Source organism: Takifugu rubripes, chromosome 14 (genome assembly GCF_901000725.2).
Source record: "Takifugu rubripes chromosome 14, fTakRub1.2, whole genome shotgun sequence".
NCBI lineage: Eukaryota > Metazoa > Chordata > Actinopteri > Tetraodontiformes > Tetraodontidae > Takifugu > Takifugu rubripes.
Window position 1 is genome coordinate 9469179 of NC_042298.1, and position 15116 is coordinate 9484294.

The window sequence follows — 15116 nt, forward strand, 5'->3', positions numbered from 1 at the left end:
TAACAACAATGATGCATGGATGTCACCATGCGTCCATGCAGGTGAACGACGACAGCAGGCTGCTCCGCGCCCTCGCTTCAGTGGGACTGGCCCTTTAAGAAAATGCACTTGCAGCCATTTTCTGCTCTTTGTGTGGGGTGGATTAACGCTGGCTGAAACTGGAGCATCTATCGGCACAGGAGACGACGAGATCCAGCCGAAAGACCTGCAAACTTCGGGGGGCACCACACCGTCCCCGTGTCCTTCGCTGCGCCTGAACAGACATGTGATTTTCCAGGTATGTGCGGGCAGCGGCGGCGGATGGAGCCGCAGAAGGCGGATGGACGGGGAGGATGATGAGCGCTGGGTTAGTGATGGTGGATGGAGGGGCTGTTTTCTCACCCCCCCCCCCCCACCCCTTCCCCCCACCACCACCACCCCTCACCAGCCCGCTTTCTATCGGCGTGGGTGTTTTCTACGATGCTTGATGGCGATGCTGGGGCCGTTCCGTTATAATTATTTATTTACTTCCTCTCCACCGATCATTCTGACACATGAATGGGATCTCCGTTAGCGTCCATCGGCATCGTAGCTCTCACCGGATGGGTGGGGTGAAGCGACGGTGTCCGTGCAGCGGTACACACGCTTCCCCCCCCCCCGTTTCATTGAACCGTGAGGCGATAGCGGCACTCAGAGGTGGAAAAGTGAGGCGGGCCGAACCGCGACCCCGTGATCTGATCATTGGATGCCTCCGGTCTCGGTTTGCACTGTCACCGCCTGGACCGGTCCCCCCTCCCCCCAGCGAGGCTCTGCGTGCTGAAGAGCCGGCGTTTTTCCGACGGATCACGTCGGCCCTGATGCACCGAGGGCAGGTTCACGTACTTCCTGTTTCAGATCGCGTGTCTTGCAGCTGCATCAACTTGCAGCCGTGCATGCGCCCGTGCGTGCTGCAGTTGCAGAGCAGTGATGTAATGATGAGACTCTGGGCCATATTGATAGATGGGTAATGAGCAGGAAGCTCATCTGAAAATGGAAGGCTGTTGTGTCGTGATCAAGTCTCAGATGATGCAAATTGACCCCCCCAGTTTTCATGTTCAGCCATTAAATGTTTATTTATTTTTTCGAAAAGAGGCCTTTACAAACACTCAAAACAGTGAAAAGGGAAGTAAAACTGTAGTGGGTGCACGGTCTTTACCACAAGCTGTGCGAAAGTGAGACAAACTTCAAGGATGTTGGAGCCTAGATTGGTCATGTCGGGCCTGAGCCAGGAGGGTGACGTCATGGGAAATGGTGAGTTGACGAAGTGACAGCCGGCCCGTGGCCACCGCAGCAGTCATCCGTCACATGGTGACATGCGCCTACCCTGCTCGAAAATGAGGCCTGTGTGGGCGATGCAGCTGATCATGTGCGTTTGTGTGTCCAAAAGCCGGAAAATGGCTCCCCTATGTGATGCTGTTCTGAAGGTTCCTGTACGTTGCAGCCACAGGGGGACGAGCCTGTGGAGCGGTGAGACCGGAGCGGACGCACTTTCTGCCAGTCTCTTTCTTTGCTGTATTGCAAATGTCCAGAAGCCTTTACTGGTCACTTTTGTTCCTACCCAGACAGATGACGCGTGATAGTGGTCAGAACTGGTCAAACTGGTGATATTAATAAGTCCAACTGCTGTCTGGGCTCATTCAACTGTTGCTTTAAACGTATGTTGGCTGCAACTAGGTTACTGCCTAGAAGGGAATGAAGGGGCCCTTTGCTTTGTAAAGACACACACACACACACACACCATTTTAACAGAGCTCGTACAGGGTGGGAAAGTTTATTCAGCCAACTCAGGCTTTAGGCTTTGTGTGTCTGTGTCTGTGTGTGTGTGTGTGTGTGTGTGCAGATGGCTGTTCATCAGCACTGAGCATGTTTGTGTGCCTGACAGAACCCCGTTCATCACGCCGCATGTTTCCTTCTCTATAAGCTGAATAGATGACCCGGAACCAGAGGGTGAATCCAGACCAGAATGGCGGCCATGTGCCATGAATTCAGGCTCAGCCAATCAGACAGAGCCTTACTGACCTGTGGATACTGGAAACCATCACATGTTCCAAGTTTGCCCTCATCCGACTTGAGCATGGCAGCCCAGCTGTAAATTCTGCCTTAAGATTATTTGTGATTCTGTAACATTACCTTTACTGGTAATGTGCACTTTCACGTGTACACGTGTACCACTTTGGTGATATTTAGCTTCCGTTTGTGAGAAATGCAATTATGTTTGCAGGCGAAGACCGAATACATTTCTGCTCTTTAAATACATCTAAAGGGAAGTAAGGAGGCCCGGTGGGACAATGGAAGGGCCCTTGCTGTTCCTTTGTGCTTCGGTCTGGTTTTTAAGGGAGGATACAGGTGCAGAGGTGGCACAGCTGCATAACTTAGAGCACTTTAAACACAGTTTAGAAGATAAAGCTACACTGTCTGGACAGGCAATAGGGATCATGGCTAATTTATTGTTGTGGGGGGGTAGGGAAGTTTTGTGTTTCCTGTATTGATTGTTAAGTCCCTGAATCCACTTTCAATCAATTTGGGAATTGTACCCTGGGCCCTGGAAATCCTTGAAAGTGCATGAAGTGGTTGCGGCACCTGCTTTATCGCTTTCTCGCTCTCGCCTTTATTTTTCCGCAGAGTGGGGTTTTGTGTGAGTGACACTTTGTTGCCATGACGACCCACGTGACCCTGGAGGATGCCCTGTCCAACGTGGACCTGCTGGAGGAGTTGCCTCTCCCAGACCAGCAGCCATGTATTGAACCCCCTCCTTCCTCCATCATGTACCAGGTACAGCCTCGCGCGCCGGCACTAATCGCACATTCCAGGTTGTTCTGACATTTTTTGCGATGTAACCCCTTTTCCTCATAACCTCCTTCCATCTGCAGGCCAATTTTGACACCAACTTTGAAGACAGGAACGCGTTTGTGACCGGCATTGCTCGTTACATCGAGCAGGCTACGGTCCACTCCAGCATGGTGAGATCAACCTTGAGGAGACCCTTGTTTTGCTGAACTGATCATCATGTGGCTCTTCCATTTGTATTCGAACCCGCACACACAAGCGCACAAACACACAGTGCTGAATCCAGCAGTGGGGCAGTAAACCTCTTTCCCATGATGGTGAATGAATGGAGCGTGTGAGCTGACTTGCAAAGAGGGGAAGTTGCATTTTATTTAACAGCAGTTTTACCAGGAAGTACCAGTGAGGTTCAAACTGGTCTATTTGAGGACGCTCTCCAGCTTCAGTTACAGCCACAGAGGAATGTGTCTCACCTACTTCTGAATGCAAGAAATCCTCGCTTACTCATCTATTTAGGCAGTAATTGCGTAATTATAAACCCATCCGAGGTAAAAGACCTAAAATTTTAGTGCCCCCTAACATGTAAATATAAACACAATTCAATGGAAAAGAACCAAAACACCGTAGAAAGTATTGTATCAAAGTCAATCCCTTTGCAATTACAAAGTAATTAGCCAATTTCTTTGTTTACAGTCTTATCAGGGATGATAATAAAGAGCTTTTTAAGATTTTGTCCTTCCACCCAGCTGAATGGATGGGTGGAAGGACAAAACCTGTACATATGGAAGGAAGAGTGAAAGAGCAAGTCTGTGCCATGATTTGAAACTAAAAGACACTTCTACTGTCAGGGGTATAGAAATGTTTCTGTTAGTCTGCAGACACTTGCAGACGATGACGCAGCACAGTAACCATGGCGATCAGATGTGTGAGGTATATGTGGCGGGCTGTATATACTGTTTAAGAATAAGGAAATCTCTATCGCCATTCACCTTTTCTTTAGAATTTGGAATTTAACTGCAATTCATTGATTAAAATTTTGTATTTTTAGGTAAGTAAATGTACCAAGACTGTGATCTGTGATTATTAAAAACGATTTGGTGTATATCTCGTGCAGAATGAAATGTTGGAGGAAGGCCATGAGTATGCTGTGATGCTTTACACTTGGAGGAGCTGCTCCAGAGCCATTCCCCAGGTAACACAAACAGGTCACGTGCTCACACACCTACGAACGCAGGCCACCTTTCATCAGCTTGTTCTGAAAGTAGCGCTTTGCACACATTTGTGCAGGCTATTACCACGTCGCTCCTGTGTCTATCTTGAGATCTGTTGAATGTCTGTTATTTCTCTTTCCCACTTATCTAAACAACGTCCTCTCCACCTTCTCCATACAGAGCCTTAGTCTGCTAACTTTTTTTGCAGACACTGTCTGTCCTGCTGAAACAGAAACCTTTATCTACCTGTCATGACTTAGTTGTGCTTTTTTGAACAGAAAATGTAAATCTAGGAATTGATTTAAAAAACATGTATCACAACAGTTAATGTAACACTCCCAACAGTAACAATAGCCCATTATTATTAAATATTTAAACCTTTATTATGTATGTCAGCAACTGAGAACTTGGCACTAGAGAAAACTCCAATGAGACAATAATATTTTAGAAAAACTCAGCGTTCAGCGCATTTTAGTGGTATGGTGACGCCCTCTTGTGGTGGACAGGTGAAATGCAACGAGCAGCCCAACAGAGTGGAGATTTACGAGAAGACAGTGGAGGTGCTGGAGCCTGAAGTGACCAAGCTCATGAAATTCATGTACTTCCAGGTAAGTTTCTCCCCAATGTGATCTAAAAGTTTGTTGAGGGAAAGGGCCATTCATTAAATCTATGTAAAATCTTTGCAGCGGAAAGCGATAGAGCGCTTTTGCAGTGAGGTGAAACGCCTGTGTCACGCTGAGAGGAGGAAGGACTTCGTGTCAGAGGCGTACCTGCTCACGCTGGGCAAATTCATCAACATGTTTGCCGTGCTGGATGAACTGAAGAACATGAAGTGCAGCGTTAAGAACGACCATTCCGCGTACAAAAGGTAGTGAATGATGAATCGCCTGGAACTGATTGCAAAGTATCTCTATTAACACTGCTGTGTTTGCACGGCTCCAGGGCAGCTCAGTTCCTGAGAAAGATGGCCGACCCACAGTCCATCCAGGAGTCCCAAAACCTCTCGATGTTCTTGGCCAACCACAACAGGATCACCCAGGTTAGTGCGCAGAGTCTCGGTATATAACATGATATTGGATTGCACTCTTCAAAATAAAATAGTCCGATGCTGATGTATCTCTGTTTGTGTGCAGTGCCTGCATCAACAGCTGGAGGTGATTCCTGGGTACGAGGAGCTTCTGGCTGACATCGTCAACATCTGCGTGGACTACTACGAGAACAAGATGTATTTGACACCCAGCGAGAAACACATGCTGCTGAAGGTAGACTTATTCTGACATCTTTCCTTTAGACGACAGTCAGCAGTGTGAGACGAGGCCTCTGTGTGTCCACCTGACAGGTGATGGGCTTTGGTCTGTATCTGATGGACGGGAACGTGAGCAACATCTACAAATTAGATGCCAAGAAGAGGATCAACCTGAGCAAGATTGACAAGTTCTTTAAAGTAAGGATTTAGCTTGGTATTATTGTCGTATTCATGTGAGGGACGCCCCTTTGAGCGTTTCGTCCCTCGTCTTCTCAGCTTCAAGTGGTGCCCCTGTTTGGAGACATGCAGATAGAGTTGTCGCGTTACATTGAGACAAGTGCACACTACGAAGAAAACAAGTCCAAGTAAGAGGACGTTCTTCCTTGTGCCCATTAAGAAACATGGTGGTTTCTGAGCGCTGTCTTGTCCACAGGTGGACGTGCACCCAGAGCAGCATCTCGCCTCAGTACAACTTGTGTGAGCAGATGGTGCAGATCAGGGAGGACCACATCCGCTTCATCTCAGAGCTGGCCCGCTACAGCAATAGCGAGGTGGTGACGGGCTCCGGCCTGGACAGCCAGAAGTCCGACGAGGAGTACAGGGAGCTGTTCGACCTCGCTCTCAGGGGCCTGCAGCTGCTGTCCAAGTGGAGCACGCACGTCATGGAAGTTGTGAGTGAAGCCCGGGGGTTGGGTGGTTGTGAAGGCCTGTGGGTGGGCGAAAAGCTGCTGTTAATCGGAAGATGCTTTGTAGATGAAGTTTATTTTTGGCTCTTTTTTTTTTTTTTTTAGTATTCGTGGAAGCTGGTCCATCCCACGGATAAATTCTGCAACAAAGACTGTCCAGGAACCGCAGAGGAGTACGAACGGGCCACGCGGTATAATTACACCAGCGAGGAGAAGTTTGCTCTGGTGGAGGTCATCGCTATGATCAAGGGGCTACAGGTGAGTCGCTAGAACTCCTCCTAAGACAACTGGAGAGAAATTACATCCTCCTCTGAACTTTGGCAAACAGTAAAATACTCACATTTACTTACTTTATCTACTTTGATGCTCTTCTAATGTAAAAAAAAACTAACTGGAAAATGTGCTAATATGCATGTTTATTATTAGATGGTCACCTATGCTGAGATATTTTTGGATTATTATTTGTAAAGGTGACGTCTGCAGTTATTTTTACCCAGATGAATGTTGGAGTTTTTGAGTTTTCCCAACACTTGTCCAAGTACTGAGGAAATCCTATTAAAAGTACATATAGATTTCTAATTATACAGGCATTATACTGTTCTGAAGAATTATTTTAGGTGTCTTTCTAGCTTCTAATCCAAATCTCTTCAAAACCAATTAAGAATGAACATTATTCCTTTAATAGCAAGTTTGACGATCAATCGCCCTTAACAGTAAGTAGACAATGATGATAATGGTGCTGTGTAATGGGCTGTGTAGGTTCTGATGGGCCGAATGGAGTCGGTGTTTAACCAAGCCATTAGGAACACCATCTACGCAGCGCTGCAGGACTTTGCCCAGATGACCCTGAGGGAGCCCCTTCGTCAGGCTGTGCGCAAGAAGAAGAACGTCCTCATTAGGTACACGCGCACGGCGCTAATGTGTTGAAAAGCACTTAAGATTCACTTCCCCAACAAGTTTACAAAACCACGAAACACTCTTTCTCTCATGGTCATGTCCAGCGTTCTTCAGGCTATACGTAAGACTGTGTGTGACTGGGAGGGGGCAAGAGAGCCGCCAAACGACCCCTGTCTCAGGGGTGAGAAAGACCCGAAAGGTGGATTTGACATCAAGGTGCCTCGCAGGGCCGTGGGGCCCTCCAGCACACAGGTGAGAGCACGGGACAACTTTGTAGCTAACTTTAGTGGCTAATCTGACAACCCGGAGCTGCAGCCCATATCGATTTTACACTGTTCTTTACAATTCAAGCGCTAACCCAAAAGGAATGGACCTTTGGTGGGCTGTAGGGGCTGAGCGTGCACGAGATGTGAGGGGATGCATTAGGAAACAGAGACGACTGTAAGCGCTTTGTTGCATCCTACTAGCCTAAATGACTCCAACCAAGATGGAAAACATCCATAAAGTGGCTCATAAAAGGAGACGCTTGGAGGATAAAAAAAAAAAAAAAATAGCTGAAATGCTGCTGTTTATGATCAGCCAAAATAAATAAATAAATGAATAAACAGACTGAGTGAGAGCTTTTTCAAATGTTTATTAATGTTCCGAGCCAGTTGAGATTGCGCTTGCCCACAGGCCGCTAGTCATTATTGTCGAATGAGACTCCCAAGGCGTGGTGCAAAAACCCGGTGAGTTATAGAGGACGGCATAACTGGGCAACGCTCGCCTCTCCGGAGATGGGATGGGAGACAGTTTGGTGGAGATGGATTTAAAACCTCCTCTTAACTATGGTTTCTGAATGCATTTTTAGAACAGCTGAGTCAGCTTAAAACTTTGGCAGAAAACCACTGAGCGTTCTTTCCTCTGATCTCACCCCTGCAGCTCTACATGGTGCGCACGATGCTGGAGTCCCTCATCGCAGATAAGAGCGGCTCTAAGAAGACCCTCCGCAGCAGTCTGGACGGGCCCATCGTGGTGGCCATCGAAGACTTCCACAAACATTCGTTCTTCTTCACCCACCTGCTCAATTTCAGCGGTGAGTTGAAAGTGAACACAACAGAATCGTCCGGAGGGAAGCCTGCAGTCGCGTAGACCTGCCTTCATTTTCTCTTCCCTTCACTTGTGCTTTCGCGCTGCAGAAGCCCTGCAGCAGTGCTGCGACCTCTCCCAGCTGTGGTTCAGAGAGTTCTTCCTGGAGCTGACCATGGGCCGTCGGATCCAGTTTCCCATTGAGATGTCCATGCCCTGGATCCTCACGGACCACATCCTGGAAACCAAGGAGCCCTCCATGATGGAGTAAGATCAGCCCATCACAGGCTGCGGTTTGCTAATTACTAGCTGCATTACATGAACTAAGACCCCTCCTGCCTTTAGGTACGTGCTGTACCCCCTGGATCTGTATAACGACAGCGGTTACTACGCTCTCACCAAGTTCAAGAAGCAGTTCCTCTATGACGAAATCGAGGCCGAGGTACAGTCACCATCATCCGAATGAAACCAGGCCAGTTCTCACGTTTAGAAATGGCTTCTTCATCCTTTTTTGATCATTTTAGGTGAACCTCTGCTTTGACCAGTTTGTCTACAAGTTAGCCGATCAGATATTTGCCTACTACAAAGCAATGGCTGGAAGGTAAGGGTTCAGGTTCAGGTTAGCATGTTTAGCATGTTTAGCACGTTTTTTATGCAAATAGAGTGAATTTCATCAACTAGCTTCTTGTGCCTTGTGTTACAGTGTCCTCCTAGACAAACGCTTCAGGGCGGAGTGTAAAAACTACGGCGTGATTATTCCGTACCCTCCGTCGAACCGCTACGAGACACTCCTCAAACAGAGACACGTGCAGGTGTGGCCCACCCGGCGGTATCGATGTTGCCCCGCCCATCGTTCTTTGCAAGCTCCCCTTGCCTTTCCTGCCTCTAAAGTGTTACTCCTGTGCCTTTCAGCTGCTGGGTCGCTCCATTGACCTGAACCGCCTGATCACCCAGAGGATCTCCGCAGCCATGTACAAGTCCCTGGACCACGCCATCAGTCGCTTTGAAAGCGAGGACCTGACTTCCATTGTGGTAAGGCCACACAGCAAAGAAGATGCTGCACAGCCCAACGAGCAGAGTGCGATAAAAGGTTTCTGCGTCCGTGCTTCAGGAGTTGGAGTGGCTGCTGGAGATCAACAGGCTGACCCACCGCCTGCTGTCCAAGCACATGACCCTGGACAGCTTCGACGCCATGTTCCGCGAGGCCAACCACAATGTCTCGGCGCCCTACGGGCGGATCACGCTCCACGTCTTCTGGGAGCTTAACTTTGATTTCCTGCCCAACTACTGCTACAATGGATCCACCAACCGGTCAGTTTCCTGGTCCTGGTCTGTGAGGGATCATCCTCTGCGTCGGGTTTAAGTACTTGGTTTGTTTTTGGTTGTTTTTTTTAGCTTTGTACGCACAGCGATTCCCTTCACCCAGGAGCCTCAAAGAGACAAGCCAGCCAATGTGCAGCCTTACTACCTGTATGGGTCCAAGGTGCCAGCCATTATTCCTAAATCTAGCAAAGCTGTGTGGAGAGAAAATCCTTCATTTAACGGTTCCCTCCTCTCTTCACAGCCTCTGAACATCGCCTACTCCCACATATACAGTTCTTATAGAAACTTTGTCGGCCCTCCTCACTTTAAGACCATCTGCCGTCTACTTGGTTACCAAGGCATCGCTGTCGTGATGGAGGAGCTGCTAAAGATCGTCAAGAGCCTGGTATCAATCTTGATTTTTCTGTTTTTTCTTTCTGCCTCTGTAAAATCGCGCTTCCCTCCCCCTCGGCGTGCCGCATCCTCGCAGTGAATTATTGTGTTCATGCTCCCCCCACCTCTTCTGCTGCATTTCATCCATTTTATGTCCCACTTTGCAGCTCCAGGGCACCATCCTGCAGTACGTAAAAACTCTCATCGAAGTCATGCCCAAGATCTGCCGCCTGCCGCGCCATGAGTACGGCTCCCCAGGTGAGCTCGTAGTGCAGGGGTATAAATCTGGAATGATGTTAAGCAGCAGCCATCAGCAACATCGGCGTCCTCCACAGGTTGACTAATGATTAATAACAATCATTTAATCAAATCTGTATTTGCTGAGCCAAGGTGCCAAGCTCAGGAAGTGCTCAAGTCTTCTTCCTGTTGTGCTGCACCTTCTCCCATGACGTTGCCTGTATCTCTGGGTTATCCTGAAATGTCTCTGGCTTTTTGACATGAGCTTACACGTGCAGACGGGATGTTCCTATGAGGAGGGTTTAGTAATCTGTAGGTTAATGGTCTGTACCTGGCTTAGCGTCTGTGATCTCACTGTCAGCAGTTAATGATCCACCTTGCCTGGACGGTGGGGGGGGGGGGACGGTTAGAACAAATGTGGGTCAGGGCAGGTGGACAAAGCTCCTGACACCGCAAGGCAACAGTAGATTATGGATGATGAAATAAAAGGTGGTAGAAAGTTGCTGTAAGAAGAAACAGCAGGTTTAATGAAAGATGGTGGCCTTTGTTTGGATCTGCGTGGCATCAGGTGGTCGTTTGTGTTTTTCCAGGTATCCTGGAATTCTTCCACCATCAGCTCAAGGATATCATCGAGTATGCTGAACTGAAGACAGATGTCTTTCAGAGCTTAAGGGAGGTGGGAAACGCCATCCTTTTCTGCCTCCTCATCGAGCAAGCTCTGGTAGGACTCTTCTTTCTCAAGCATCTAAGCTAACGGTTGCTAATGTCAATGTCACATAATGTTTCTGGGCTTTATTTTGTTTATATGTGGTCAATTAATGTCCTGGGTGTGTGTTCCCCAAAGTGTGGTTTGATCTTTGACTCCTTTCTCTCTGAATTCTGATTTCACGCTGGCATCTACCACAGGTGGTAAGGATTTAGGTCTTTCCCGTTGGTATCGAGTGAACGCGGGACCCGCTCTGTCTTTGACTGTTTTTTCTCTTGTATGGGCTGCTGTCTGTTTCTGTTTTTATTCTCTGATCGTGTTGGTTTGGCACACACAGTTTCACGTCCAATCAGCCATGGAAGCAAACGGACCGGAATCATTTTATCCCCTGTGTAGTTTAACTGAGACCCTGGGAAATTTTTGTGACATCAAAGCATTGTTAGATTTGAACCTGAAAGCTACCAAATAAGCTAAAACACACATTGCATATTTGGCTGCCGTGTTGTGTAATGCGATCTCCTTGTCTTCCATGGAAGCTGTGCTAAAACATTTCTGGTTGGTTGTTGGTACAGTCTTGTGCTTAACTTTGCACTTTTTCCTCCATACACTCTTCTGGTAATGGATGCCTATGACATGCATTCTTAATGTCTGTTACTTCTGTCCTCTGAGTGTTTGAGTATGGTTTTTGGTGTGTATGTTGTGCTTCATCATCACTGCATGGCTCTTCTTTCATTCACCGCCGTTCAGCTTGACCACTCTCAAGGTGCAGCTTTACTGCATTTAGTTTGACCTGTAGCTTGATTTCTTGATCAACAGTCACCATGACAACCACTTGGCTGAACAAGCTGTTGGCATGACTCACATTTCCTAAATCTGCCCACACTAACATGCTCACGTTGTACTTAGCGGGACGACGCTTTGTAGACTTGACCTCTGCCTGGTAAAGCAGTTTAAATGGGATGTTGTAGAGAGTAAGTCTGTAGCAAATTTCAATCCAGTTAATATTGTTCTGTCATCATGAACTAATAAGCAGAGCCTCATCGGACACCCAGTCACACCTTCATCAGTTCTCTTCTCCCCCTGCCTGGATGCTGACGGTTTTTGGATGATCCTCCCCACGCATCTCTGTTCTAGTGTGCAGCTCACTTCTTACACATTTACCATTTAACACTATGCTCTAACGGCTGTTTATATCAGTAGTACTAACACTGTTTTGACATATTTAGCGACTGCAAGTTTCAAACCAACCTGCCCTCGTGGCTGTCTGCATGCAGTGTTAAAGTTGCTGTTCTAAAGCTGTTACTGGAAATGACTAATTCTGGTGCTGTGCTTGAATCTTAGTCTCAGGAGGAGGTGTGTGACCTGCTTCATGCTGCCCCATTCCAGAACATTCTGCCCAGAGTTTATATAAAAGGTATTTAGGAAAGACAGCGGAGACACTCGGGTTTCCACTCTGATTCATGTGTAATAAAAGCATAGCGAGCAGATCTGTTCATTTGTGTTTACCTGTTATTTAGAGGGAGAGCGACTAGAGGTGAGGATGAAGCGGCTGGAAGCAAAGTACGCCCCTCTGCACCTCGTGCCTCTAATTGAGAGGTTGGGTACCCCTCAGGTGAGTTCAGCACTGCTCTGCATTATCTGCATTTTAAAAAGTAGCCAATGAGGATAAAAGGTGGCTTCTTTCCAGCAAATCGCCATTGCACGTGAGGGGGACCTGCTGACCAAAGAGCGCCTTTGCTGTGGCCTTTCCATGTTCGAAGTCATCCTGACGCGCATCCGCAGTTTCCTGAATGATGGGGTGTGGCGTGGGCCTCCTCCCACCAACGGCGTGATGCACGTGGACGAGTGCATGGAGTTCCATCGCCTGTGGAGCGCCATGCAGTTCGTCTACTGCATTCCCGTGGGCACGCACGAATTCACTGCAGAGTAAGTTAACACATTGGAGGTAATCCTTACGTTTATGTGCATGGAGCTCAAACTGGACACAGGTTTCACAAGATGTCTTCCGAAATGTGGCTTTTGGAGGTGGTCAGGATCACTTATAAGGGAACTTGAGTCCTAAATAACGAAAGTCTGTAGTACTCGATGGTTCTTATCCTTGCAGAGTGCGTTAAAGTCCATTTTGTTGGGACATCATTTCATTAAAAACAGTAATAGCTTGATTGGAATGGAGTAAATCTCCTAATTTCCTTATTGGATCTATGATTAACAGTCCTGAAGAAGCTCTCTCTCAATAGAAGAACTACTTCTAGGCTTAACAGCACCAGTGGAAAAATGCCAGGGATAGATTACTGGAAAAAAAGAGGAACTTGGTGTCTATGATTGATGTAGAAAAGAGAATAAATCATTCATAGTTCAAGAGCCCCCGTGGCAGTGATGGTGGTGCAGTGCAGGCATGGCCATTAGTCACCTCTTATTCTCTGCAGAGTGGATCCGGTTCCAGCTCAAACAGACTTAACTTTCCCAAATTTGTGCCTCGGGCTCACGGAATCAGCTTGTGTTAACGCGATGCCTTGACTTACAGACAGTGCTTTGGGGACGGGCTGAACTGGGCCGGCTGTGCCGTCATCGTGCTGTTGGGACAGCAGCGTCGCTTTGACCTCTTTGACTTCTGCTATCACCTCCTCAAAGTGCAAAGACAGGACGGCAAGGACGAGATCATCAAAAACGTGGTGGGTGTGCTGTTTCCATCTCGTTTTCCCTTCACAATCAAGCGCGCTCATAATTATTGGGCTTTTATCCATTTTTATTCTTTTTTTCCCGTTTTCCCTCGACAGCCATTGAAGAAGATGGCAGACCGCATTAGGAAGTACCAGATCCTCAACAATGAGATCTTTGCCATCCTCAACAAGTACATGAAGGCCGTGGAGACGGACAGCTCCACTGTGGAGCACGTCCGCTGTTTCCAACCCCCTATACACCAGTCCCTGGCTACCACCTGTTGAGATAGCCCCACATGAACACACACACATACACACAGCCAGGGTACCCCCTCCTGGTAGAGGTCTTAACTGAGATATAAAGAACATTAGCTTTAAGAATCCAAAGACAAAACCCCTCAAACATGCCTGTCTTTGAATTCTCTAAGCATTTATACCTAGATCAGGTGGAGATACACACTTTCTTTTTTTTATTTTATGACTCACTCTGACTCATGCATGCCTTCTTTTTAGTCCTCTGGCCACTGACCCAGAGAAGATCTCTAAGCCACACCCCCTGGGACTCATGTTCGTTGTCTCAAATTCATGAGCCTTCTGTGTTTCTGTTTGGTCTTTGAGGTGAAACGAGGTGCTGCTTAATGCTACACAGCTAGTTTCATTGGTAGCACAGGCCCGAGTACACCCGTGCCACCTTTAATGTCCCCCATTTTAACTTGTTTCTCATGCATTTCAAACTGGTGGCTCATGTGTAGTAATTGGCTCTGTCCACGTTTTTGACGTGCGGTTTCTGTCATTGGTTGTTTTGAATGCTTCACTCCCCAGAACCTGCTTGCTTTGAAAGGAACTGAGGCAAATTGTAATTTTGGTTTGCTTTTATTTATCACACCACTTCCTCTCTCGTTTTCATGCTTCCGCCTGACACTTAAAGACAAAAAAAAATTGTCCCAGTTCCAGTTACTGTTGAACAAAGTAAATTGTTGAGTGTCGTAATTGTTATTGGTTTTAGTTATTGATATTTTAAAATTTACACCTTGTTAAACGCGCCTCTCTGTTACCGACTGAAAACCTCTTCAGCTCCTTTTCTTTTCTCTCGTCTGTTAGAAAGATTTTTTTATATTCTGTACATGGATACAGTGATAATATTTACAGTTTTACAAGAAAAGATTCCTCTTCATCTAAATGTCCTGGCATTTCCATGAGTGAAGAAAATGTCAGTAATGCAAGAAGCTTCACAAAAATATGTCTAGTTTGTACAAAGACAGTCTGTACTAGATTAACCTGTTTTGAGTGTGTATTGGTGACGTTGGTCTTGCAGACCTAATAAATATTCTGCACATAAAGGAAAAAAATCAGAACTAATGTCAATTCTAATTCAAGGGCAGTTTCTTGAATATAGTCAGTATTTACTATTGTTGGACTTTTTTTTAGATTTCAGTGTTATCAACTTATACAAATTGTGTCCTTTTTTCATATAAAAGAAAACCTGAGCAATTACTATGAATAACGCTACTGAATCAACCCCATGAACTATTTCTGCCTTGTTTTGAATGACAAAAAGAAAAGAGTTTTGTAACTCCTGTCTTCTTTTTTTTTAAAGCATATTTATTCAGCGCTGATGATTTACTATTCTTTTTCAAGGTTAATCTAGTAAAAATGAAGGTACCAATGTAACATCTCTAAACTAAAGCATGGCAAGTGTAATTTATTGTCATCAATGCTCCATTTGTGACATGAGGCTTTGTTTATGGAACTGTTGTACAAGTGAACATGTTTTGAAGTACAAAGAATTGAGAAAATATAAAAAAAGCGCAACAACGGGTCCTGCATAGGATTTGAAATTATGTCGTATTTCCATGAAATTAAAATATTTAACTGAAAAAAAATGAACACATGGTCAATACAGTATTG

General features: G+C 46.4%; 1 protein-coding gene across 2 annotated transcripts; it reads left to right on the top strand.

Annotated features, from left to right (window-relative positions):
- The first annotated feature begins 93 nt into the window (after positions 1-93).
- On the top strand, positions 94-15063 carry cyfip2 (cytoplasmic FMR1 interacting protein 2). 2 transcript variants are annotated; one of them, XM_029847022.1, is made up of 30 exons: positions 95-277; positions 2641-2790; positions 2889-2978; positions 3917-3994; positions 4520-4621; positions 4700-4881; positions 4956-5052; positions 5147-5275; positions 5353-5457; positions 5536-5624; positions 5693-5930; positions 6051-6203; positions 6705-6844; positions 6947-7094; positions 7764-7917; positions 8021-8177; positions 8256-8352; positions 8435-8511; positions 8614-8722; positions 8823-8942; positions 9022-9221; positions 9306-9393; positions 9475-9618; positions 9773-9863; positions 10433-10565; positions 11889-11962; positions 12066-12160; positions 12236-12474; positions 13073-13220; positions 13326-15063. In XM_029847022.1, exons 2-30 carry the CDS (start codon positions 2674-2676, stop codon positions 13491-13493), a joined length of 3762 nt encoding a protein of 1253 aa, XP_029702882.1. In that variant the 5' UTR covers positions 95-277; positions 2641-2673; the 3' UTR covers positions 13494-15063. The 2 variants fall into 2 exon arrangements, with proteins under 2 accessions (XP_029702883.1, XP_029702882.1); XM_029847023.1 differs by lacking the exons at positions 12066-12160; positions 12236-12474; positions 13073-13220; positions 13326-15063 and having other exon boundaries at positions 94-277; positions 10433-10563; positions 10749-11957.
- The last annotated feature ends 53 nt before the right edge of the window (positions 15064-15116 follow it).